Source organism: Malaclemys terrapin, chromosome 7, assembly GCF_027887155.1.
Source record: "Malaclemys terrapin pileata isolate rMalTer1 chromosome 7, rMalTer1.hap1, whole genome shotgun sequence".
Taxonomy (NCBI): domain Eukaryota; kingdom Metazoa; phylum Chordata; order Testudines; family Emydidae; genus Malaclemys; species Malaclemys terrapin.
Window position 1 is genome coordinate 47,043,953 of NC_071511.1, and position 27,565 is coordinate 47,071,517.

Here is a 27,565-nt window from a genome sequence, read left to right on the forward strand (position 1 = left end):
AGCCTGCCTGCCGCTCAGATATCAGCAGCGGACCTCCCGCAGGGCGCCTACAAGAGACCCGCGGCACTGGGAAAAGCCAAACAAAAGTCTGTGCACGCCTCTCAGCACAGATTGCACGCAGCGGAGTCAGACAAAACAGCTGCACTATCGGCCCACCCCACAAAACAAGGACCTCAAACGCCTTGACATCTTGGGCCGCAAGGTTTATACATCCTCCACTCTGCAATTCATAATTGCAAGCTATTCTGCCCTACTTGCAAGCTATGACTTTAATAACTACAATAAACTCTTTGATTTTACCTCCTACATTCCAGAGGACAGGAGAGCAGACTTTAAGTCAGTCCTTGTTGAGGGCCAATTGGTCTCCAGAATGGCCCTACAAGCAACTCTGGACATGGCAGATACAGCTGCCTGCACTACTGCAACTGCAGTGATTATGCGCAGATCTTCCTGACTTCTACATCCGGTATCCCCAAAGACCTGCAGACCAAAGTGGAGGACTTCCTCTTTGATAAAGAGAAACTCTTTTCCAAGAAAACCGACAAAGTCCTTCACACCAGGAAAGGTTCTAGAGCGACCCTGCGCACTCAGGGCATTTACCCATTCCTTCCCAGGAGACAGCGGCATCAATCTTACCAGAGGCCACGCACACAACAGTATCACCAGCCTCAGAACAGACCATACGATATACCCAGGAATCGCCCTAGACCTCCTAGGTGCAGACAAAACCAAGCACAAACAGCTACCTCCCACTCATCGGGAAATAAACAACAATTCTGAAGTGTTGGTCGAGGGTCTGCATGACCACCCCTTGACTCCACTGCCTACTTGCCCATTTGGCCACCGCCTCCAGGTTTTCCACTATGCCTTGCAGCAGATTACACAAGACCGTTGGGTCCTGGAAATAGTTCAGTCCGGTTACTCTATCCCTTTTATATCCTACCCTCCTACCCTTCCCCGTCCCTCTTCAGGGATCCCTTTCACAAGCACCTGCTTCACGTAGAAGTGGCTCATCTGCTAAAAATAGGAGCAGTGGAACCTGTGCCAACACAACATCGAGGGAAAGGGTTCTACTCCCACTACTTTCTTACCCAGAAAAAGACTGGGGGATGGAGGCCTATACTAGACCTACACTGACTGAACAAATTCGTAAGGGTACAGAAATTCAAGGTGGTCACACTGGACACAATAATACCTGTGCTGGAACACGGGGACTGGTTCACAGCCCTTGACTTAGAGGACGGCGGTTTTCATATATCCATTCATCCAGCCCACAGACACTTCCTACGGTTCACAATTGGTCACGCCATTTCCAATACAGGGTACTCCCTTTCAGACTCTCCACAGCACCGAGAGCATTCTTCAAGATCCTAGCCATAGTCGTGGCCCACCTCCACAGACATGGGATCATACTTTTTCCTCCACCTAGATGGTTGCCTCATCAAGGGCAACTCATACAACGAGACACTACAAGCTACCCATTTTGCCATTTCCCTCTTCCACAGCTTGGGCCTGCAAATAAACGTCCAAAAATCCACCCTGACACCTACACAGCAGATCAAATTCATTGGAGCTCACCTGGACTCAATTCGAACCAGAGCCTCACTCCCAGACAACAGATTCCTCGCTATCATACACCTCGTACGTACGGTCTCTGTTCATCCCAGGATACAGGCAAGAATTTGCCTACAGCTCCTTGGCCACATGGCAGCCACCACCTTCGTGGTCAAGTACGCCAGGCTGCACATGAGATGTCTTCAGGGCTGGCTCAATTCAAACTACAAATGCAGCAGGCACAGCCTCTGCATGCTGCTAACTCCTCCAGCAAACATACTAGCTTCCCTGCAATGGTGGACAAGACCAAAGAACATTTGCATGGGCGTTCCCTTCCAACAACAATCCCCCCACACTCATGCTCACCACGGACGCTTCCCTGATTGGTTGGGGAGCACATCTGGGGGGACACACGGCATAAGGCCGCTGGTCCGCGCCAGAGACATGTCTACACATAAATCTCCTAGAGCTCAGAGCAGTGAGACAAGCCTGCCTTCACTTTCTTCCCCACATAAAGAACAAATCTATCCGGGTCCTAACGGACAATATAGCATGTATGTTTTACATCAACAGATGGGGGGAGCACGATTGCACTCCCTGTGCATGAAGGCCATCCGATTGTAGAATTGGTGCATACAACACCACATACAAATTATTGCGTCATACCTACCCAGCTGTCACAACACTACCACCGACACACTCAGCAGACACTTCTCCAAAGAACACGAATGTGAATTGCACCCGGGGATACTACAACAGCTCTTCTCCCAATGGGGCACCCGGGTCAATAGACCTCTTTGCCACAACCGACAATCGCAAATGTGACCTATTTTGCTCCAGAGCAGGATTCAGGACTCATCCCATGGAACAACTCTCTCATGTACGCCTTTCCACCGATCCCTCTGATATACAGGGTCCTGCTCAAGATCAGAGACAACAAGGCCCGGGTCATACTCATTGCCCCGGCTTGGCCGAGACAGACATGGTATCCTTACCTGCTCCACATGTCTGCTCGTTCTCCACAAAGTCTCCCCAACAGACCAGATCTGCTTTCTCAGGACAACAGACGAATTCTTCACCCTCAGCTCCAGAAACTCCACCTGACAGCATGGTTCCTTCATGGTTCCAGACCCGCAAATTAGCCTGTTCTGAGCAAGTCCGATATATCCTCCTGCATAGTAGAAAAGACTCCACCCGTAAAACTTACCTACAGAAGTGGAAGCGCTTCTCCCTGTGGTGCTCAAATAAACACTTATCACCCCATATTGTGACCCATCCTAGACTACCTCCTGAAACTAAAACAGGACGGACTCTCACTCAGCTCCATCAGAGTACACCTCGCAGGCCTTACCACTTTCCACAATTCGTTAGACGGCTATTCACTCTTTGCCCACCCTACCATAAAATGCTTTCTCACGGGCCAAAAAAATCTCTACCCCAAGATTTATCCGTTGGCAGCTGTATGGAATCTCAATCTCGTTCTTCACGGTCTTATGAAACCTCCATTTGAGCCCTTAGCTACCTCATCTCTTCTTCATATGTCCATATGGAAGGTAGCTTTCTTGGTTGCTATAACATCAGCAAGGAGGGTAGGGGAAATAAGCGCCCTGATGGCCTACCCTCCCTACACAACCTTCTCTAAAGACAAAGTTACCCTGTGACCACACCCTAAATTTCTCCCTAAGGTGGTGTCCACCTTCCACCTTAACCAACCAATATACTTACCTACATTCTATCCCAAACTTCATGAGACTCCGCACGAGGCGACTCTGCATACCCTCGATGTCAGACGAGCAATTGCCTTCTATTTAGACAGGACTAAACCATTTCGTAAGTCCTTGCAACTATTTGTCTCCACTACGGAGAGATCAAAGGGTGCAGCCATTTCTAAACAACGCCTTTCCAAGTGGATCTCTGACTGCATCAGATCCTGTTACCGCATTCAGAATGCTCAACTGCCTGAAGGCATCAGAACTCATTCTACTCGAGCCATGTCAACATCCGTTGCCTTCCTCCATAATGTACCCATTCCTGATACCTGTAAGGCGGCCACGTGGTCATCCGAACACACATTTACCAAACACTATGCTATCACGCAGGATACTACGGCAGACACCACAGTAGGCCATACAGTACTGTCTACAGTACTCACTGCCGCAACTCCAGAGTCCCACCAGCCATAGTGGGTACTGCTTCACATTCACCTGGAGTGGAGCACCCACAGGGACAGTACTCGAAGAAGAAGAGAAAGTTACTCACCTCGCAGTAACTGAGGTTCTTCGAGATGTGTGTCCCTGTGGGTGCTTCACTCCCCGCCCTCCTCCCCTCTAGTTTGGAGTACTATTCTGACCTCTCCACGGTAGAGAAGGAATTGAGGGTGGCGCGGGACGTGCGCGCTCAGGCAGACTCTAACAAGACCGCAAGACAGCAGCTGAGCGTGTGTGTCCCGGCCAGGCATTGCAATCGAAGATCTCCGATCAATGGCACCGGGACACACCGTCACCTGAAGTGGAGCACCCAAAGGGACACACATCTTGAAGAACTTCGGTTACTGAAAGGTGAGTAACTTTCTCTTTTGTAAAAAGCAACAGAGAGTCCTGTGGCACCTTTAAGACTAACAGCTGTATTGGAGCATAAGTTTTCGTGGGTGAATACTCACTTCGTCAGACGCATGTCAGACATGCGTCTGACGAAGTGGGTATTCATCCACGAAAGCTTATGCTCCAATACAGCTGTTAGTCTTAAAGGTGCCACAGGACTCTCTGTTGCTTTTTACAGATCCAGACTAACACGACTACCCCTCTGATACTTTCTCTTTTGTGACAACTAACATTTTATTTCTGTTGTTTACATGACAGTGATTTGTAAACCAGTTAAAACTTCCTAAATAATTAGATATAATGTAAAGAAAAGAAACTGAATGTAAGTGTCTACAGTGCTCCCTTGCTATAGACCTGTTTGGAGAATCAGTCATGTTGTATTATAAAGAGGTCTTCCATGGTATTGAGGGTGAGAGAGCAGAAATGGTAGAGGAGACATTTAGGAGAGCCTTATAAAGAGAGGTATGATATACTGTATCAAGTGGTGTGGGGGTTCATTTTTTAAATAAAGGTGCACATAACAAGAAAAACGTTATCCACATTCATTACTACTGGTCTGTTAGAGTATGTCTACTCTGCAATAAAACACCTGTGGCTGACTCATGTCAGCAGACTTCAGCCCAAGGGGCTCAGGCTGCAGGGCTATAAAACCTTAGTTAGTATTAAAAAAACGGTGGGGTCAGATTCTGACTGCCATATTTACATTAATGTTGCTCTCAATATAGTAGTCTCCTATTTGCAACAATTGAAGTATCTAACTATCTACAGTTGTTAGTCCAATAGTGAGAAGCAATCCCTGCCCAAAGAGCTTATAATCTAAATAGGCAAGATAGACAAGGGTTGAGACACATCAATTTATGAAGCCCTCATCATCATAGTATCTGAGCATCTCACAAAGTTTAAAAGAAGTAACCAAAAAAAAAAAAAAATCTTTCTCTCTCTTTTCTTCCCTGCCTGTGGGAGTAAAAATCTGAATAGTCACCAGAATTTCATTGAGAGACAGTGGATATACTGTATGGAAGAACTTGATTAGGGAAGGGTAAGGTGAAGAAATGAGTTTTGCATTTAGTTCTGAAAATACTGAGGTTAGCGGTCATAGTTATGTCCCTCGGCCGTGAGTTCAATAGTATAGGCCCAATTCCTATGCAAGTTCTGGTTTTCAAGTTATTGTCCCTAGGGGTGCTCCACCATAGAATGTGTATGCACCTATGCACTCTTGACCAGATGCTTTAATTAGCAGTGACCACAGGTCTGTTCTGTGCATTATACACCTTGTGCTCCAGTGCAAGGGCATCTAGGGAGGGGCAGACCCACTGCCACTCCAGTTCCTTCTCAACTGCCATTGGATCAAGATGGATCACTGGGGTGTCTGCTGCTGCTCTAAGAGTATTTGTTCTTCTTTCTTGTTTTGTTTTGTTTAGATTTTTATTTTAGTTTTAGTTTTGAAGTACAAGTTTGTGCTTTCTGGGCGGTTCACCCACCTCAAGCTTTCTTTGTTGCTTGTGGCACTCTCTACCGGGGTTATGCCAAGGACTGTAGGTTTCAAACCCTGCCAGACCTGCCACAGAACTTTCCCCCTCAGTGACTGGCACTCCAGCTGTGTCCAGTGCCTTGGAAGGTCACATAACCCATCAAATTGCAAGGTCTGTACAGGGTTCAAAAGCAGATCTTGCAAACTGAGGTAGGATAGATTGACACTCCTCCTATTAGAGCACTCCCTGAGGCTTGGGGGATCCAAATCCTCTTCCACTCATCAGCTTAGCCTCTCTGGCGTCACCGGTGGTACTTCCTGAACTCTAGAAGCAGTTTCAGAAAAGAAGCATTCAAAGAGGAGAAAATCCCATTCCCCTAAGAAAGACTTCAGAAGAGGGTATGGTCACCTTTTAAAGCTGGACTCAAGGAGACCGTACATCCTATTATAGCAGGGGTGGGCAAACTTTGTGGCCCAAGGGCCGCATGTGTGTACGGAAATTGTATGGCAGGCCATGAATGCTCACGAAATTGGGGTTGGGGTCAGGAGGGGATGAGGGCTCTGGTTGAGAGTGTGGGCTCTGGGGTGGGGCCAGAAATGAGGAGTTCAGGATGCGGGAGGGGCTCCAGGCTGGGGCAGGAGGTTGGTGTACAGGGGGGAGGGTGTGAAGGCTCTGACTGGGGGTGCAGGCTATGGAGTGGGCCTGGGGATGAGGGGTTTGGGGTGCAGGAGGGTGCTCCAGGCTGGGATCGAAGGGTTCAGAGGGTGGGAGGGGGGGGTCAGGGCTGGGGCAAGGGGTTGGGGCACGGGAGGGGCTCAGGGGTTCAGGCTCCGGGTGGTGCTTACCTCAAGCAGCTCCTGGAAGCAGCGGCATGTCCCCCTTCCGGATCCTATGCAGAGGCGCGGCCAGGCATCTCTGTGCACTGCCCTATCTGCAGGCACCGCCCCTGCAGCTCCCATTGGCTGCAGTTCCCGGCCAATGGGAGCTGCAAGGGCAGCGCTTGGGGTGGGGGAAGCACAAGGAGCCGCCTGGCTGCCCCTAAACATAGGAGCCGGAGTGGGAACATGTCGCTGCTTCCAGGAGCTGTGCGGAGCTGCGGCATGTGCGCACAGAGCGGCCCCCGACTACACTCCCCGGCTGGAGCACGGGAGCAGGACAAGCCCCAGACCCTGCTCCCCAGCAGGAGCTCAAGGGCCGTATTAAATCAGCTGGTGGGCCAGATGTGGCCCGCGGGCGGTAGTTTGCCCACCACTGTATTATAGGTACTGCTGAGGCTCCTGCGGGCCTTGGTCCCCAAGAGTCGGCACCTCCCAAAAAGACATCCCATTCCAAGAGATCTTCCAGTAAACAGCACTGAGAGGCCCCATCCTCGGTACTGAGAGCAGACACCTCTAGGCACAGTAAGTCATCTAAGATTAAGGACTCTAGAACAGTGTTTCTCAGTCTTTTTTATACCAGGAACTGGCTTGCTGCCTTTCAAAACTGTGTCAGGCAGATCTCAGGGACCAGTGCCGGCCCACGGACCGGTTTTTGAGAAACACTACTCTAGAAAAGCTGCCTCGAAAGCATCAGTATCGCTACCTTCTCACAGCTACAGAACGTTCAGACTGGCTTCCATCTGTCTCCAGTACTATCCTCCTCAGTATGCATCAGATCAGAGCACAGGGACAATGGTCTCTGCAGGACAGGGTCTAGCCCTGATACCAGCTATGGCCCTGGCTCCTCCAGTCCTCTACCTTAACCCACTGTTACTGTCCAGGTTCCTCTCCTATGAGGATCTTCTCATCTCAGAAGAACTGGAATCTCCCCTCTTAAGGGGCACTGAGAGAGGTTCTTCCCCAGTACCATTACACCAGCCAGTGACCAACCCTCCTTTCTCTGGAGCAGGATCCAGACAGTCGGTACTGACCCATCTTCCCATATCACTACCAGTACCAATGCCTGGAGCCCCTCTACTGGACATGGGTGGAATGATACCACCTCAGATTCTGAGATTTCTGTGCAAGGCTCTGCCTCCCTTCCATAACATCCCACACCTTTGGAGCTGTTTCCCAAGGAGGACATGCCAGAGCTCAGAGGACGCTCCTGGCAGGACCATCCCTTGGGAACCTTTCCTTACCCACCACCACAGTGGGCCTATGGGAAACCTTGGACTCCCTATGGAGACCAGTTTTATAGAGTACCCTATCATAAGAGACCTCACTGAGAGCACCTACCAGTATCACAATGGCCTCTGGTTCTACAAGTTCAGTCACCTATACTGCTCCTTTCCCCTGTCCAGGAGGAGGCTCAGGAGGAACAGGAGCCAACAGCCGAGGAGGAGACACCCTGTCATAAAAATCCTCCTCTTTCCATGATAAGGTGATGATGTCAGCACCACCCTTCTACAGGTTGATTTCAGGGTGATTCAGAACCTAATGAAACAACTGGATGAATCCCCCTAAATTCCACTGAAAGAAGTTAAGGAGATGCAATGTTCCCTGATGGACATTCTGCCCTCCAGAACAAGGTCACCTTGCCTATTAATAAGGCATTATTGTCACCAGCCCGTACTGTATGGCAGACACCTGCCACCATTGCACCCACATGCAAATGGCCAGATACAAAAATTACATTCTAGCGAGGGAACTCGAATAATTTTTTCTCTCACCCCACCCCCAATTCCTTGATGGACACAGTCATTGAGAGAAACCAACAAGTTCTCTCCAGTCCACACCCTTGGTCAAGGAGTCTAAGCACTTAGACCTTTTGGGTCAGAAAAGCTATTCATCCATTGCTTTTCAGTTTCAGGTTGCGAATTACCAGATCTTGATGGCAAAATATGATTTCAACTGTTATTCTAAGTTTACTCATTTTATTGAATACCTGCCACAAGACCAGAGAGAACAATTTTGAGCATTAATTTCAGAGGGTCAGTTAATCATTAAAGCTTCCCTTCTCTGCGGGTCTCCTTCAGCGCTGCCAACACAGCCTCACGGTCCATGGCAACCACAGTAGTTATGTGGCAAGCCTCCTGGCTACAATCTTCTGATCTCACCAACAAGTTCAGAATACTGTTGAAGACCTCCCCTTTGAAGGGCCTAAGCTCTTCATTGGCGATGCTGACACCTTGATATCCACTCCCTCAAAGATGCCAAGGCAATGCTTCATTCTCTTGGAATTTATACACCTGGAACAAAGGTATTTCAGCAAATCAGACAGTTTAACACTCTTGACCATTTCAGTACCAATGGTCCAGGGCTTATACAAGCTATCCAGGGTTGTCCCCTGCATCCCACCCGAGGAGCCAAGTTGAAGCAAGAGCAAGCAGTGGCTATACTGATAGCATCTGAGTGGCTGAGACAAGTGTGGTTCCCAGAGCTGCTTCACCGCTCTCTGACAATGCCTCAGTGTCTTCCTCTCATACCAGATTTCCTGACACAGGATGTGGGCATCATAACCCACCTCAGGCTGCTCTCAAGAAATGCAGCCCATGCTCTTGAGCAGTAGAAAGCCAGACACACACAAAGCCTGCCTGCAAAAGTGGAAACACTTCCACCTCTTGTGCTCTTTCCATTCTATACCCTCTTTGGAATCTCCCCTCTTGAAGGTTCTTGATTAACTATTGGACTTGAAGGTACAAGGACTCTCTAGAGCTCCATTAGAGTGCACTTGGCCACTATTACAACTTTTCACTCTTCACCCATCCTACCATAGCCAGGCTCCTTAGAGGCTTATCCAATCTGTTCCATCATGTTAGGAATTCCACACTATCGTGGGACCTTAACCTGGTCCTCAGTGCCATGAGGAACCTTCCATTTAAACCAATGGATAGCTGTTCGCTACTTAGCCTCTTCTTCTAGACCTCATTCCTGATAGTCATCACTTCAGCCAGGAGGATAGGGGAACTAGGAGCACTCATGGCCAACCTGCCCCACACCATCTTTTACTGTGACAAGCCTTTGTTACACCCCCATCCTTGTTGTCAGTCAAAGTTCTTGTCAGAGTTCCATATCAATCAAGACAGCCATTTCTGTGTTTTATCCTAAGCCCCACACCTTGAAAGAGGAGGCTAATCTCCATACTTTAGATGTTAGAAGGGTGCTTGCCTTCTGTCTTGACAGGACAAAGACTTTCAGGGCTTTCCCCCAACTATTTGTTTCTTTCATTGAAAGGTTGAAGGAATAGCCAAGCTCTACTCAGAGACTGTCAAAGTGGGTTTCAGGTTGCATTGTAGCCTGCTATGAAGCTGTTGGGGTGCATCCCCTACCTAAAGTAACAGCCAACTCCACCAGGGCTCAGTCCATGTCCATAGCCCTTCTTAAAGGCATTCCCATCATGGAGATCTGCATAGTCACAATCTGATCCTTAGCTAACGTCTCCAAGCATTACTCCATCCTAACTGCTTCCAGGACTGATACAGCCCTCAGTGATGCTGTCCTCCAAACCATCTTGGATCTACCTTTTCAGCACCTGCATCCATCTTGAATTTCTGCTTAGGAGTCTCCTATAGTGGAACACCCATAAGAACAATAACTTGAAAAAGAAGGAGAGGTTACTTACTTATACAGTAACTTGAGTTCTTTGAGATGGATTGTCCCTATGGGTGCTCCACCTACTGTCCTCCCTCCCCTCTGCTGCAGAGTCTAGAAGACTTCATGGTTGAGAAGGTACTGGAGAGGCAGTGGGTCTGCCCCTTCCTAAATTCCCTGATCCTGGAGCACAAAGTGTATAGTGCACAGACATGGACCTACAGACATTGCTAATAAAAGTCTCCTGTCAAAAGTGAAAAGGCATGCACATATCCTACAATGGAGCACCCATAGGGACAAATCATCGAAAACAACTCAAATTACTGTACAGGTAAGTAACCTCTCCTTTTCTATGCTCAAGAGTCTTTTCTAGTGCTTGACAACATCATTGTTCCTGTGGGAAATAGCAGTCGGGGTGGGGTGGTGTCGTATTCAGGGAGAGAGATGCAATCTTTCAGATAGCTAGGGCCAATCCCATGATTAAACTTGACTTTATTCCATTGGGGTTTAGGCAGAAGGCGGAGTAGCTATGCAGAGCTTTTTTTTTTACAGTAAGCCTATTTGTTAGCTCTTGTATCTTTCTCTGAAGAAGTTCCTGATCTGATTAGCGAATTAAGAATGATGTAAAACTCACAGAAACATAGGCATCTGTTAGCATCAAGTTGCTAAATGTCTTGCATCAGATATTTATATGAAGCCTAATAGAAAACCCTGTATTACATTGTGTTTTCATGTGTGTTTTCTCCTTGGGTTTTAATCTCTAATGAATTCCCCCAAAATGCATTTCCCTGTTCTTAACTGTTAAGAGCTTTAGTTGTGGCTGAGAATCCCAGTTGGTCTGAGTCTGGTTTGTTTTTGCAGAGCTGGGAGTTTGGAATCCCACTGTGCAGAGAGCTGGCCATTCAGTATGAAAGTCTGTATGATTATCAAAGCCTCAGCTGGATTCGGGTAAGTGAAACCAGCCCTTCTCCCTCCAAACTCTTTATCCATTCCTTAGTGATTACTGCTGACATGTCAGAGAAGCCTGAATTAAAAGCTCCTCACACAGTTAGGATGGCTCCTTTCTGAGTATGTCATTTTCCCCCCTCTGCCAAGATTACAGATCTGTTCCTGCAACCTTTACTAACAAATAGACATAACTCTCCCAAATAGGCTCGTTGAAGTAACTTCTGATCCTGCCAGCCGTAATTACCAATAAATATATGGACAACAGTTAAATATATAAATATGAATTATGCTCACAAGCACAAAATATATACATATATATTTGTATTACTGCATTAAAATTTGATTTATTTATATATTTTCTTTATTGGCGGCCAAATTGGTCTCCCCCTCAGTGCTATGGTTTTATATCAAATTTATTCTAAGGGCAGCAAGAGTAACATGTCAGTCTAGGCTTATGAGAAGATAAAGAGAGATAAACAGAATGCAAAGCACAGTGAAGTTCATGGTATTCCTGCCAATCATGTCGATTCTCTCATAAAAGCGAGTAATTAATTGTCAAGGTAAATTTGTGTCACTGCTGCTTTTATCAGATAATCTTAACCAAGGCATCAGTAAGGATTTTAAACTCTATAGTTCATCCAATCTGGTTTATGTCCATAAAATATCAAGTATTACACTAAAATAAAAAGTGCCATATGTTTGTGAATTGAGTCTCAGGTTGATCAGCACACCTGTCCAAGGATGAAGCTTAATTCAGTATTGTATCATTATCCTAAAACTGCATCAGTAAATTAGTTATTATTGCCGTTTCCTCATTGGTTGGATTTAATCAGTAGGGTGAAAAAATCTTGACTAGTCAGTAACAGCCATTCACCTGATTCTTATTCTGATCTCTTCTGTTAAAAAAAAAAAAATCTGTTTTCTGTTCAGGTTTCTTAAATCTGTATTAGACATGAATTTATTTGATGAGTTTCTCCCCATCTTCCCCTCCCCCCTATTTTCTGTCTCTCTCCTTCATTCTATTTCCACATTATTCTGTCTGTTTATTTATTCTACCTGTAATGTTTTGAGGCTAAAGCCCCTTCTTCAGAAGAAGGGTTAATGTATGCAGGAACCAAGAACCTTGACTCAGAGTTCTGTGTCTGGGCCAAAGGTGCCATTAGGTTCCCCTGCACGGGAGGCTAGGATTCCAAACTGGATTCCTCTCTCCAAAAAAGTCACCACTGTTAATAGTGAACTAGCTGTGAGCCTTTTTGAGCTTTGAGTTGCATGTGGCCCAGCTGGACAACAAGGTCTGAGAGCCTGCTTTTGGGACAGACCAGCATACTATCAGTAGAAAAGTACCTTCTCCTTCCCGCAAATCATTTTTTTCCTTCTTCCTGTTAAACTTATGGATGTCCAGAATTCCAGATAGTCTAATCCAACTCCACTTCCTGCCCTTTCCTGCCCTTTGGTTCACTGTTTAACCTGTGGGAGAGAATATGGTTAAAACAGGAGACTGGGATTCAGGAGATCTAGATTTTAATCCCAATAGTTGCCACTAACTAATTCTGAAATCTATAATTCTAATTCCCATAAAATGTAATGTAAAATGGGGATAATTAAACTTACCCATTTCCTAGGAGTTTTGTTTAATTACTGTAATGTTTAAGTGTTTTGAAATCCTTACATAACAGGCACTACGTAAATGCAAAGTATTATTATGAGGTTCTAATGTGGATTGAGATTCTGAAACAGTAGCAGGAACTTTGAGTTAGTTATCAACTGCTTTTTCCGTCCACAGAAAATGGAAGCTACCTATTATGATAACATCATGGAACAGCAGCGCTTGGAACCTGAGTTTTTCAGAGTTGGTTTTTATGGCCGGAAATTCCCCTTCTTCCTTCGGGTAAGGCAGTTCAGAAGAAAGTGCAACATATCAACCAGGTCTGGGTTTTTTGTGGGAGAGAGGAATGTTGTGAATGTTGAGTGTTAAAAATAAGGTTTTGCTTTGAAAGGGATAGAACTGATTGATCCAGTTCAGAGACTTTTTTGTGTCATTTCCACTGGGCTACTTACTGCCCTCAAACTCTGTGCTTTAATATTTTGTATTGTTTTGTAACTATCAGGAACAACCAAGGGTAGTTTTAACACCAACCATTTTGGAAACTTACAGCTGATTTTTGTTTATGTAATAAACACAGAGATCTGTAAAACATCAAACCATGGTGGCAAGTTGGCCATGTTTCACACTGATTGGTGTAAGATATGTCAGGTCTTGGCATGTAATCTCTCTTGCTTCCTACAGTGAGAAATGGGTAGCTTGTTATATCTGTTCCCATAAAGCCAGCTTACTGGGTAAACTAAAGGAACTGGACCATTGGTAATAATTCATGGTGAAGACACAGAGGGGTGGATTTTCAGGTGCACAGATTTGCAAGCTCATATCAGGAGTTTTGATACATGCAAGTTTGTGCATGTGAAAAGTCTTATCCAGACCCAACAGCATTTCTTTCTCTCCATTCAGCAGAGCACCCTGTTGCAGCAATTCTGGCTGTAGTACATTACAAACTTCCATTTTTTCATATCACATCATACTTACAAGGTCTCAAATGACGTTCAGAGCCTAATATCAAGTTGGTAACTCTTCTAGGCTGCTTTTACACTGGAATTTTCAGACATGTTCAGCCACAGCTGTAAAACACAGCCCCTCGTCTACATAAATTGGTGTCAATCCTCATTGCCCACTGGTCTATACATGATCAACTGGGTTTAATACCTACTGTTTTAAAAGAGTGGTTGACTCCTTTTTTCTAATAGGGAATCAACACTAAAAGCCTAGCCTAGGAAAATGAAGGCTCTGAGTGGATATGATTGTGCTCTATAAATATATCTGGGAAGTAAACACCAGAAAGGGAGAAGTGCTATTTAAACTAAAAGATAATGCTTATAAGAACAAGTGGTTATAACCTGACTGTGAATAAATTTAGGCTGGAAATTAGAGGAAGGTTTCTAAGCATCAGAAAAGTGAGAATCTAGAGCAGCCCCTGATAGAAGTAGTGGGGATAAACAACCTAACTGATTTTAAGATGGAACTTGATAACCTTATGAATGAGATTATATGATTGGGTTGCCTGTGATAGCAGGGGACTGGACTTGATGACCCAGGAGGTCCCTTCCAGTCCTGTGTCCCTAAAATGGGTGTTGCTGGTTATCGTTTGACACCTCATATAAAACTTACTTGTCTGACAATTCTAGTGTAGGTAGAGCCCTAGCCGACTACATTGACAAGATAAACTAACTTGAGACAACTAGAACTCCAGATTTCTGGTTTTCTTCAAGGGAAAGTGTGACAAGAGATTGTAACCAAGTCTGTGGGGCATAGGAGGAAGGGAGGACAGAGTCTGCAATGGTGAGAGTGTGTGGGTGCTTTGTTAGTAATGTATATATTTTTAAGGTTTCCCAATTTTAAAAAATTAAGTTACCAGTACTTGGAAGGGAGTTTTAACATTTAAATTCTGGTGTATAGGTAATTTTAAAAAAATTACAGGAGTACTTGTGGCACCTTAGAGACTAACAAATTTATTAGAGCATAAGCTTTCGTGGGCTACAGCCCACTTCTTTGGATGCATATAGAGTGGAATATATATCGAGGAGATATATATACACACATACAGAGAGCATGAACAGGTGGGAGTTGTCTTACCAACTCTGAGAGGCCAATTAAGTAAGAGAAAAAAAACTTTTGAAGTGATAATCAAGATAGCCCAGTACAGACAGTTTGATAAGAAGTGTGAGAATACTTACAAGGGGAGATAGATTCAATGTTTGTAATGGCTCAGCCATTTCCAGTCCTTATTCAATCCTGAGTTGATTGTATCTAGTTTGCATATCAATTCCAGCTCAGCAGTCTCTCATTGGAGTCTGTTTTTGAAGTTTTTCTGTTGTAAGATAGCCACCCGCAGGTCTGTCATTGAATGACCAGACAGGTTAAAGTGTTCTCCCACTGATTTTTGAGTATTATGATTCCTGATGTCAGATTTGTGACCATTAACTCTTTTGCCTAGAGACTGTCCGGTTTGGCCAATGTACATGGCAGAGGGGCATTGCTGGCACATGATGGCATATATCACATTGGTAGATGTGCAGGTGAACAAGCCCCTGATGGTATGGCTGATGTGATTAGGTCCTATGATAATGTCACTTGAATAGATATGTGGACAGAGTTGGCATCGGGCTTTGTTACAAGGATAGGTTCCTGGGTCAGTGGTTTTGTTCAGTGATGTGTGGTTGCTGGTGAGTATTTGCTTTAGGTTGGGGGGGTTGTCTGTAAGCGAGGACAGTTCTGTCTCCCAAGATCTCAGAGTAAAGGATCATCTTTCAGGATAGGTTGTAGATCTCTGATGATGCGCTGGAGAGGTTTTAGTTGGGGGTTGAAGGTGACAGCTAGTGGTGTTCTGTTATTTTCTTTGTTGGGCCTGTCTTGTAGGAGGTGACTTCTGGGTACTCTTCTGGCTCTGTCAATCTGTTTTTTCACTTTACCAGGTGGGTATTGTAGTTTTAAGAATGCTTGATAGAGATCTTGTAGGTGCTTGTCTCTATCTGAGGGATTGGAGCAAATGCGGTTATATCTTAGAGCTTGGCTGTAGACAATGGATCGTGTGGTGTGTCCTGGATGGAAGCTGGAGGCATGTAGGTAAGTGTAGCGGTCAGTAGGTTTCCGGTATAGGGTGGTATTTATGTGACCATCGCTTATTAGCACAGTAGTGTCCAGGAAATGGACCGCTTGTGTGGATTGATCTAGGCTGAGGTTGATGGTGGGATGGAAATTATTGAAATCCTGGTGGAATTCCTCAAGGGCTTCTTTTCCATGGGTCCAGATGATGAAGATGTCATCAATGTAGCGCAAGTAGAGTAGGGGCGTTAGGGGACGAGAGCTAAGGAAGCGTTGTTCTAAGTCAGCCATAAAAAGGTTGGCATACTGTGGGGCCACGCGGGTACCCATAGCAGTGCCACTGACTTGAAGGTATATATTGTCCCCAAATGTGAAATAGTTGTGGGTGAGGACAAAGTCACAAAGTTCAGCCACCAGGTTAGCTGTGACATTATCGGGGATACTGTTCCTGATAGCTTGTAGTCCATCTTTGTGTGGAATATTGGTGTAGAGGGCTTCTACGTCCATAGTGGCCAGGATGGTGTTTTCTGGAAGATCACCAATGGATTGTAGTTTCCTCAGGAAGTCAGTGGTGTCTCGAAGATAGCTGGGAGTGCTGGTAGTGTAGGGTCTGAGGAGAGAGTCCACATAACCAGACAAGCCTGATGTTAGGGTGCCAATGCCTGAGATGATGGGGCATCCAGGATTTCCAGGTTTATGGATCTTGGGTAGCAAATAGAATACCCCTGGTCAGGGTTCTAGGCATGTGTCTATACAGATTTGTTCCTGTGCTTTGTCAGGGAGTCTTTTTTAGCAGATGGTGTAGTTTCTTTAGGTAATCCTCAGTGGGATCAGAGGATAATGGCCTGTAGAATGTGGTGTTAGAGAGCTGTCTAGCAGCCTCTTGGTCATATTCCAATTTATTCATGATGACGACAGCACCTCCTTTGTCAGCCTTTTTGATTATGATGTCAGGGTTGTTTCTGAGGCTGTAGATGGCGTTGTGTTCAGCATGGCTGAGGTTATGGGGCAAGTGATGTTGCTTTTCCACAATTTCAGCCTTTGCACGTTGACGGAAGCAATCTATGTAGAAATCCAGTCTGTTGTTTCGACCGTCCGGAGGAGTCCACGCAGAATCCTTTTTTTTGTAGTGCTGGTAGGGGGGATTCTGTGGGTTAGTATGCTGTTCAGAGGTATGTTGAAAATATTCTTTGAGTCGGAGACGTTGAAAGTAGGATTCTAGGTCACCGCAGAACTGTATCATGTTTGTGGGTCTGGAGGGACAAAAGGAGAGGCCCCGAGATAGGACAGACTCTTCTGCTGGGCTAAGAGTATAGCTGGAAAGATTAACAATATTGCTGGGTGGGTTAAGGGAACTACTGTTGTGGCTCCTTGTGGCATGTAGCAGTTTAGATAGCATTTATTATGCTCTAATAAATTTGTTAGTCTCTAAGGTGCCACAAGTACTCCTGTTCTTTTTGCGGATACAGACTAACACGTCTGCTACTCTGAAACCTGTCATTTTAAAAAAGTGTGTTTTATGGAAAAACTTGAAGGGGATGGAGGCATATTGGAATAGGTCAGCAACAGAGGTGCCCACTGGTGGAGGACAGCATAGAACAAGGGACAGACATGAGAGGCATGAAAGAAACAAAAGGGCAGTTAGGCACACAGTTTGGATGGAGGAAAGGGAGCTGAAGCGAAACAGACTAGATTAGAAAGTTAAGCCAAAGCTAAGATGTGCAAAGCTTGTGTCAATTAGCTTGGTTCTGATGTGGAATGTGAGTGGGTAAAGAGATCAAAAGAGATGACAAATTTTACAAGAGTGAACATAAAAAAAAATTTAAGGACTGGAATATTAGGGGTGCTCAAACCCTGATAACCTACAGAATCTTACATGATAAAAATGATTTGTCAGGGTCAAAAAAAAAAAAAAAAAAAAAAAACAGAAAAGCATAACCATATCCAGTAGTTCAACTGTGAAAGGCAAAATATAGAAGAAACCAGTATCAACACATATGGAGATTTCCAGAGGAAATTATCTCAGTTTTATCTTTTGTATCTGTCAGTGGAAATTTCAGAACATGAACAATAAAAACTAATCAGTATAGCAGAAGAAGAGATCCTAAGGTCTGTAGTTCCATAAGTGAACCTGGCCTGTATGTTTACGAATATGCATGAGTTTTCGGTGGTACAACAATTACTCTTGATTAAATTGTATAAGAGTGTGGGAATTGCTGCTAGTGACAGTAACAGCAAATACACTGTATATAATTATAATCCCCATTAATTCTGTAATTATATTCCATAGCAGTGTTTCTGATAGTAGAGTGGGAATTAATAGTGTAACAACCTCAATAAACTCCCTCTTTCTCTCTTAATGACTGATAGTGTACAGACACTTCAGAGACTGAGTTAGCGGACGTATCTGCATGGATCATATAGTTACATGGTTGATTAATGTTAGCCAAAAGCAGTCATAGTCAGACCTCCCACTACCACAGATGAGGTGCCAGGAGAATGCAGAGACAAAATAAAAATCTTTATATTCCTCCTTCCATTACAATAATGATCTTTAACATGGAACATAAAGAAAACTCTCACCACCTCTCCCCTAGCCCCCCCAAAAAGAAGTAAAATGCTTAAGGACATCAGAGACACTGACATTCTGGGGCATAGTTGGTCCCACCATTTTACCACAGAGAACTCCCATTTTTTGATTGATGAAGTATCCAGGGTCCTGCACTTATCGTCAGAGAAGGAAACTAGCAGAAAAGGAAAATCTGTCAAATGCCTCTTCTACCTTAAGACTAAAGAAGACATGTTTCTCCATACACCCAAATCTCCTTGACTTTGTTAAAGAGAAGGCTCACCCAGTAGCACTCCATCTTTTCCAAACTGTAAACTGTATCTTGCCCAAAGAGACATTTGAAGAATGGATTCCCAATGTGCACTTGTCAGCCTTCAGTATTAAAGAGAGCTCTATTTGCTTTCCATGAACGGTGGCCATCAAGAATCTGTTATTGACGGGTGGATACCCATTTTAAGAATGACTAAGAGCTTGTCTCAAAATGTATTTCAGTCAGCATAGCCTCAGCATTTTGCTCTCAAGGAAACAGACTACTAGAAGTCAGATGACAGAACAAGGAGAAATGGTCTCAAGTTGCAGTGGGGGAGGTCTAGGTTGGATATTAGGAAACACTATTTCACTAGGAGGGTGGTGAAGCACTGGAATGGATTACCTAGGGAGGTGGAGGAATCTCCATCCCTAGAGGTTTTTAAGGCCCAGCTTGACAAAGCCCTGGCTGGGATGATTTAGTTAGTGTTGGTCCTGCTTTGAGCAGGGGGTTGGACTAGATGCCCTCCTGAGGTCTCTTCCAACCCTAATATTCTATGATTCTAAGTCAAATCTAGAACAGGGGATACCTAAGAAGTAATGCAGAAGGAGGAAGAACTTGGAGATTTGCCAGTGTGCCACAAAGTATATCCACAAAGTTGCCTTCAACTTAGTCTTTGTCATTAGCTCTCCTTATTAACAAGGACAGGAGGGCTACATGGCTTTATTCATAGCAACTGGATGTCCAGGCCAAACAGAATTTTATTGTACTACCTTTTCCAGGCCAGTACTTTGGGAACAACTTAGACAAGGACCTAAAAGCTAATGCAGAACAGAAGGCCTGTGTCCCAGAAAAGAAACGCCCTTAGTCTTCCTCTCAGAATTTTGTTGATTTGGCTGCTCTCCAGCAAAGTCCAAGGTTAGCTCTTGTTTCAAGTGGGCCTTCTCATTCAAGTTGTCCAGAGGCTGAGAACTAGAGAGGCCTCCAACAGTCTTCTCACATCAGAATATCAGCAGATCCCCTTCTCTCCAAAAAGACAAAATTCATCACTTCAAACAAAGGAGAGAAATCCACCAACAATTAGTGTGTACCATCTAGTTTCAGATAGGTTGTATGTAGAATTCTTTCAACTTCCACTCTAATGCATTTCATCACTTCACCAATTCCTTCAAACTTAAAACAAAATAAGATATTGCTGGCAGGCATTAGGCACCTGGTCAGCATTCAAGCAATAAAGCAAGTTTTGATGTCAGAAAGATTCCAAAGACTGTACTAATCCTGTTTGCCCTCTCCAGTAGATCAAAAGTGCATAATGTTGTCTAACTATGCTCCCATTTAAGTCAGTGGGAGTTTTACCACTGACATCAATGGGAGCAATTAAACCAATTCTGAGCACTTTTAAGAATTCTACCCCATAGTCCTCTTGGCTATAGATCTCATATGGATAAATTCTTTCATAGTCTGTAGGTAGGTAGGGATAGCTCAGTGTTTTGAGCACTGGCTTGCTAAACCCAAGGTTGTGAGCTCAATCCTTGAGGGGGCCATTTAGGGATCTGGGGCAAAAATCTGTATGGGGATTGGTCCTGCTTTGAGCAGGGGGTTAGACTAGATGACCTTCCAACCCTGATATTCTATGATTCTAGTTCAAGATAGAAATACATAGCAGCAATGGAACTGGAAAGTTTCCTTGCACTCATCAATTTTAAAGATGCCCATGTTCATATTCCAAAAGTGGAGTCTGAATCATTGCCCATTGATATTTCTGTTCGTCATTTTTTTATGACACCCAGAATATCTTCCCTAAGATTTTCATCATGTTGGTCATGACACAGTGCCGGTGACATATCAGTCTTTAATTTGACAACTGGTCGATTTGAGCACGGACAGTGGATAAAGTGTATTTTGTAATGGGGAAGACCAAAACTCTCCTGTCAGCTTCCTGGTGAATGTGGAAGAGCATGTTGTAATTAGTTCAACAGCACACTTACCCACAGGTACAGCAAATGCAGCATGTGTGTGTGGTTTGTTTTTGCCTTTAAGAAGTGAATCCAGAAGTCCATGCAGTTAGCAGCTCAGCTTTTCTCACCTATTTGCCTATGACATCTTGCAGTTACTGGGGCCATAGACTCCCTAACACATTTAGTGCTCAGTTACATGTCTCTTCATGGGGCTGTCCAGACATAGATAGTTTTCTAAGAGTGGAGTTGATTCTTGAGTTTGTGTGCCAAAAGACTAGAGAAACTGAACTACTGTGAGATAGGCAGTATGGTCAAATGGATGAGGCAGTGGACTGGAACTCAGGAGACCTGCATTCTAATCCTAATGCTGCATGACCTTGGGCAAGTCCCTCCATCTCCCTGTGTTCCCCACTCACCTTTTGTTTGTCTTATCTATTTAAATTGTAAACTTTTGGGGGCAGAGGCTCTCACTAACTATTCGTACAGTTTGTGACACCATAGGCCTAAGATCTTGGCTGGAGCCTGTATGTGCTATTGTAAAACAAAATAATAAATAATACTGTTGCCCTTCTAAAAGATGTCTGGAGCCTTGCACATCAGCTTCCTGGTGGAAGAGAAATCAGTGAAGCAGAATCTGTGTGTATCCTAAATATGTTTTTTTTTTAAATAAACACCAGTCCTGGGACAGTGACTGGCACAAAAAGCATGCAGGCAATGCCTTCAATCATAATTTTCAGCCCAACACCAATCAGGTTGACTCAGGGGGCAATTCTGCCTCAAGAATTGACTCTTGCTGGTTGCACAGCTTCCTCCACACAGAACCTTGCATAACAAAATGGACAATACCACACATGTTTTTCCTAGACTGAACATCTTCTTGCACTTTAAGGAAAAGAACTTGGAAGAGTGTAGCAATGATACCTGGTGACACCTGCCATAGAAGTCCCATATTTTGTCTCTCTCATGCACTCAGGAAGGTCTCTGATCTCATATATGCCAATAACATTACATACAAAAACCTACGTGTGACAGAATGTGAGTTGCCTACGGCTGACTCCCCACTCTGTGCACTTTGGAAGTATGGCCACATGGGGTAAATTGATGAGGTATTATTTTAAGTACTCAATGCTCAACTAATTGGTGGTGTCATTCAGCTCTTCAGCTGGAAGCAATTAAGAGGCAGGAGGAAACAGTAGGGAGGGGGAATGCTGAAAGAAAGGGCCAGAGAAGCCAAAGATCTCAAAGAGGTCAGCTCTCTCTCTCTCCCTCTCCTGCCCTGTGCCTTGGTAGAAGGTAAAGGCTTGGGGGAAAGCCTTATTCTGTGGGGAACAAGCATGTATAAAGCACATTATAATTACAGCACTTGGTATTGAATTTACCACTGGTGTGCATGAGGTCTGTCTGCAGTACAAACCCAGGGTGAGGGAATCCTGCCCTGTGACACTACGTTAAATGAATGTTAAGGTTGCAAAGAAAAGCACATGAAAGTTAGAAAATGTCATTGTTACAATTGCCTGTGCAATCTTATTTTGACCCCATTGCATATGTGCATTATTATAGTCTTGCACAACATCATATAGAACATAAGAACAGCCATACTGGGTCAGACCAATGGTCCATCTAGCCCAGTATCCTGTCTTCTGACAGTGGCCAATGCCAGGTGCTTCAGAGGGAATGAACAGAACAGGCAATTATCAAGTGATCCATCCCCTGTCGCCCATTCTCTGAATCTGGCAAACAGAGGCTAGAGACACCATCCCTGCTCATCCCGGCTAATAGCAATTGATGGACCTATTCTCCATGAACATATCTAGTTCTTTTTTGAACCCTGTTATAGTCACAGCCTTCACAACATCCTCTGGCAAAGAGTTCTGCAGGTTGACTGTGCGTTGTGTGAAAAAAATACTTCCTTTTGTTTGTTTTAAAAATGCCTATTAATTTCATTTGGTGACCCCAGTTCATGTGTTATGAGATGGAGTAAATAACACTTCCTTATTTACTTTCGCCACAGCAGTTTTGTTGCCCTTTTCTGTACCTTTTCCAATTCCAGTATATCCAGTATATCGAAAGTACATGGCAGAGCTTGGGATAGAATCCAACTTTCCTGGATCCCATTTCAATGCTTGAAACACAAGGAAACATCCTTACAAACGTTAAGCATTAGGGTTGAAGTTATAAGCAACTAAAAACAGGGGCTTTTCATGGTGTTAGGCAACTTTAATTATGGGCATCTCTACAGCTCTACCCTAAAATACCAATACAAAATGGATATAGTAAATGTGTCTAAGAGTGATTGGATTTGTGGCTGTCCATTTGAGTGCAATTAACAGGAGCTCAGTGAGTGCATTCTGGTTGTTTATATGTTGGAAATACAAGGGGATGTTTTTGTGGAGATGAAAAGTCTGTCAGTGCTTTTGCTTATTGTGTTATATGTGTATCAAGATGTATAAAGGTTACCTAAAATGGAAGTTTCCTTGCTTTGGCAGGTGTTTCACTTAAGTAACCTTAATTCTGATCAAAGTTTTTGTTTATAGGACTATAGTTAGAGAACTGAAATATAATTTTCATGGGACTCAGGACTTTAGAAGGTCAGACTCCCTTTTTACATTGTTCAAAAGTTCCAAAAAAGGTCGTAAAAGATCCAAATACTTTCTGTCCAGGTGGATTCATGACTTCAGTAAAGAGGCATATCTGACTACAGTGATTCCATGGATCATAACCCTTAGGAATTGGAGCTCACTCAGCAAAAGAGATGGCAGCTTCCTGATTTGAAGAGGAAGTTAGCTAAGCAGCCATTTAGAATTCAGTCCATAATTTTTCCTGACAGTACTACTGGATGGGTGGAAATGCTTCCTTGGTAGCCCTACCATGAATATTTTTATTCATTTTTATTCAATATTATTATCACAGGGCCCTGTGGATAATTATTAAAATGCTAGACAGAGACCTTTATTGCCAGGTCACAGGAGCATCAAGCCTTTTGTCCCTTACCTGTAAATTTCATTTTGACAGGAGAGACTTTCCCAATCCACAGTGCTGCATCTGGTTGTGTGTCTATATATTTATTTGGGTTTAGTTTAAGAAAAAAAAAGTAATCATTTAGCTAAGAAGCAATTCAGATGAGTTTTTAGGGGTGGGCTTGTGGTTGAGCAGTTGTTCAGTGGGAAGGATCAATCTACTGATGTGTGGGAGGACAGTGGAACAGCCCGTTAGTTCTGAATTAGAGGAGCTTCTTGCAAAAATATAATGTAAAGGTAAGGAACAAAATGTCCTTCTCCAGTCGATGTTAAATGCAGCTTTCACCCTTAGCTCATTCCGCCTGTATCTCTTGTGATTAATGCTATTAATCAATGCTATTAATCCAATTTAATTGCTCAGCTGGTTTTAGAAAAAGAGCTCTATAAAAAAAATCATCATATTTTTCTTACAGAATGGAAAGATCCCAAATAAGTTTAGAGGCTTTATAGATCTAAAGATTATATCAGCCTTCTTTTACCAATCTGGAAATTCTACAACTGAGCAGCATTAACTCTAGGATTGATTACAACATGCAGAGATGAAAGGAACTGCTTCAAATTACCAGGGCCTCAAAGCCTTGTTCTGTTTGCCGTATCATTTTTCCTAATTTAACTTACAGTAATGGAGCATTCTTTTAATGTAATCCAAAGATGAATACCACACTGAAGGCTCAGACTGTGGCAGGTTTTTTCCCAAAGTTACAGCTCAGTATTTATTTTGAGACTAGATTACAGTGCTTCTGCACACACTTGCCTGGGCATAGAGGGCTATGGCTGCAGTGTGACCAGTATGGTTTTGCTGCATGGAAGAGGAGGATTCAGCGAGTCAGCTCTTTGGGGGCTACCTGAACTTCTCACGAAGAATGGAGATTTGGGGCCCAGAGATTTAGGGCACAGCCATTCCCTTCCATGAAAGGTGTAGTGTCTGAAGGAGCAGCTGCAGAGCTGCTCTCCAAGTGTGGCATGGAGGATTCCTTCATCATGCTGGGTCCCTGCAGACCTTCTCAGTGAATTATTCAGTGTGTGGGATGAGAATAAGATTTGCGCCTCTGTGCACAATTGAGGGAGTTTCCAGGTTTCTCTCCTGTTTTTAAAGATCCAGACAAAAAAATTAAGCGAAGATAAAAGGCTGAAACATCTTGGAAATGGTTTCGCCAAATAGCATAATAAGATTTTTGATCAACTTAAAACTAAACAAGATTCAACCAACAGAGATTTCTATGTGTATTTACAAGTTAGATGGGTTTAGCAGTCTATATTCGACATAAGCAACTATATCTTATTTTAAAAAACATCTGGAAGACTCACTCCTATTATGATAGGTATCTAAGCAGGTTCTGTCTAAAATATGTGGCCCTATTATAAATCATGTTTTCAAATACTGTGGCAAAGTTCCTCCTCTATCTTGGTGGGTCCTGCGCTTATTGGCGGATTTTCTTGCCTCAGAGATTCACTATGTGGGTTGGGGAACAGCCCAGAGACCTTCCCCTCTGGGAGAACCCACAGTCCAGGTCAATTGGGAGGTTTGGGGGGAACCCAGGCCCGCCCTGTACTCCAGGTTCCAGCCCTGTGGACTGCAGCTGTCTATAGTGCCTCCTGTAACAGCTGCATGACAGCTACAACTCCCTGGGCTACTTCCCCATGGCCTCCTCCAAACACCTTCCTTATTCTCACCACAGGACCTTCCTCCTGGTGTCTGATAACGCTTGTGCTCCTCAGTCCTCCAGCAGCACACCCTCTCAGCTCCTTGCACCTCTTGCTCCCAGCTCCTCACACACACACCACAAACTGAAGTGAGCTCCTTTTAAAACCCAGGTGCCTGATTGGCCTGCCTTAATTGATTCTAGAAGCTTCTTAATTGGCTCCAGATGTCCTAATTAGCCTGCCTGCCTGAACTGGTTCTAGCAGGTTCCTGATTACTCTAGTGCAGCCCCTGCTCTGGTCACTCAGGGAACAGAAAACTGCTCATCCAGTGACCAGTATATTTGCCCTCTACCAGACTCCTGTACCCCATTGGTCTGGGTCTGTCACAATACATAAGCCTCAAATGTCTATGGGAGTGAGATTTGCAAGGCTATCCTTACACAATAAACCGTGGCTTGAAGCCTTAGCTTACCCCTCTACTTCAGTTGTTACAAATACAATGTAAGTAGATGCAGTTGTTTATATCTTTGTTCAGTGGCAGTGCTCCGTAACTTTACAGCTGAAATACTAGCAGACTTCCTTAAACCTGGGGTGAAAAAAGTCAGCACATTGCTTTTGGGAGTGTCTCATAATTGGAATTTTCTGGACTTCACTGCAAAATTTTGTCAAATGAAAACGAGGACAAATTTTTGGGGTGGATGTAGAAGAGATGCTGGATCCTATCCTGATTCCATTCAAATCATGCTGAGGTTACACCATTGACTTCAGAGGATTCAACCCTTTATCTATGTTCATTTTTGAAAACGACAATACATTAATTTTGCTTGCGAAAAAAGAGATTCTGCATTTCAGGACAAAACCTGTTGCTCCTTACTCTGTCAACTTGGTTAAAAGAATTTAAAACATATTTGGACCTGCTGTGGATTAATTTACATCTTTAATGGGACAAAAGAGGAAACTAGATTATTAGTAAAATATGTCTTACTTCCAATAGTTACTCTAAACCAGTTTCAGAGTAGCAGCCGTGTTAGTCTGTATCCGCAAAAAGAAGAACAGGAGTACTTGTGGCACCTTAGAGACTAACAAATTTATTAGACTAATAAATTTGTTAGTCTCTAAGGTGCCACAAGTACTCCTGTTCTTCTTTTTCTAAACCAGTGGTTCCCAAACTTGTTCCGCTGCTTGTGCAGGGAAAGCCCCTGGCGGGGCGGGCCGGGCCAGCTTGTGTACCTGCCTCGTCCGCAGGTTTGGCCGATCGCAGCTCCCAGTGACCGCGGTTTGCTGCTCCGGGCCAATGGGAGCTGCTGGAAGCGGTGCAGCGGAACAAGTGTGGGAACCACTGCTCTAAATAGTTGTTTCAGTCCAAGTTCCAACAGTGAGTACATCTTGGAGCCTGAGTTGTGGATTCCTATGTTTGATGGCATCCATATTATAGATAGATGTAAAGTTAAATATTGTAAATAATTAATAGTAATAATGTATAATTAAGTAGTTAAATCTTTTAAAGATGTTTTCAAAACTTTATCATTTATAATTTTTATTTTTATGTAATAAAACAAAAATTTTAAAATATATAGATTTGTGCCTGTTATTATGTATGAAGAAGACCTCTTCCAATTAAACAGCAAGGAAGGCAAAGAGAATGGTTTAGGGATTTAGTGGTTTTCATGCCTGTTTGTTTTGCAGAACAAGGAGTATGTATGTCGAGGCCATGACTACGAAAGGCTGGAGACCTTCCAACAAAGAATGCTGAGTGAGTTCCCACAAGCCATTGCAATGCAGCACCCAAACCATCCAGATGACACCATTTTGCAATGTGATGCTCAGTGTATCCTTTCATAAAGGCAGCCTAATATTAATCAAACTGTTGTAGGACACAAAGAGTGTAGGGAAAGGAAAACGGTTTCAGTTTAGAAGATCTTGGTTCATCTCTGGCTTTAGTGATAGGTGTCATGATTTTCATCATCTCCAACTTGTGTTTAGTGGATATTTATCTACATCATTGCACACCAGTTGGACATAATTGTCACTTTTGCTTAGGGAATACTCCAAGTCATGGCTGATATACATTTTCAGGACTGTGTGGGAAGACATGCACAGGGCCCAGTCTGGTCCGTGACACTCGCTCCCTTATTGAACATTACATTTCACCAGACATCCACCCAGCTACCTTCTGCAATTCCCCAAGAGAGAACTGTGCAATTAGATTCATACCTATTGTCGACATACTTTCCGTTTTGTTTGTTTTTCACTTCACCTTCCTTTTACATTGCACATTCTTTTCCATCCAGACTATCTGCCTCTTTTATGCAGTACATCAGACTTTGAGTCCACTTCATCCCATTGATACTAATCTGCATTGTGAATTTAAATGCAGACAACAAAAGTAAT

At 43.9% G+C, this 27,565-nt stretch overlaps 1 protein-coding gene across 7 annotated transcripts in view; it reads left to right on the top strand.

Annotated features, from left to right (window-relative positions):
* DOCK3 (dedicator of cytokinesis 3) overlaps positions 1 to 27,565 on the top strand; it is a 694,815-nt gene that overhangs the window by 631,812 nt on the left and 35,438 nt on the right. For all 7 annotated transcript variants that reach the window (XM_054034104.1, XM_054034108.1, XM_054034105.1 and 4 more), the window contains 3 exons: positions 10,999 to 11,085; positions 12,869 to 12,973; positions 26,861 to 27,002. In XM_054034104.1, coding sequence (XP_053890079.1) covers positions 10,999 to 11,085; positions 12,869 to 12,973; positions 26,861 to 27,002 — 334 coding nt within the window. The remainder of the gene's footprint in view (positions 1 to 10,998; positions 11,086 to 12,868; positions 12,974 to 26,860; positions 27,003 to 27,565) is intronic.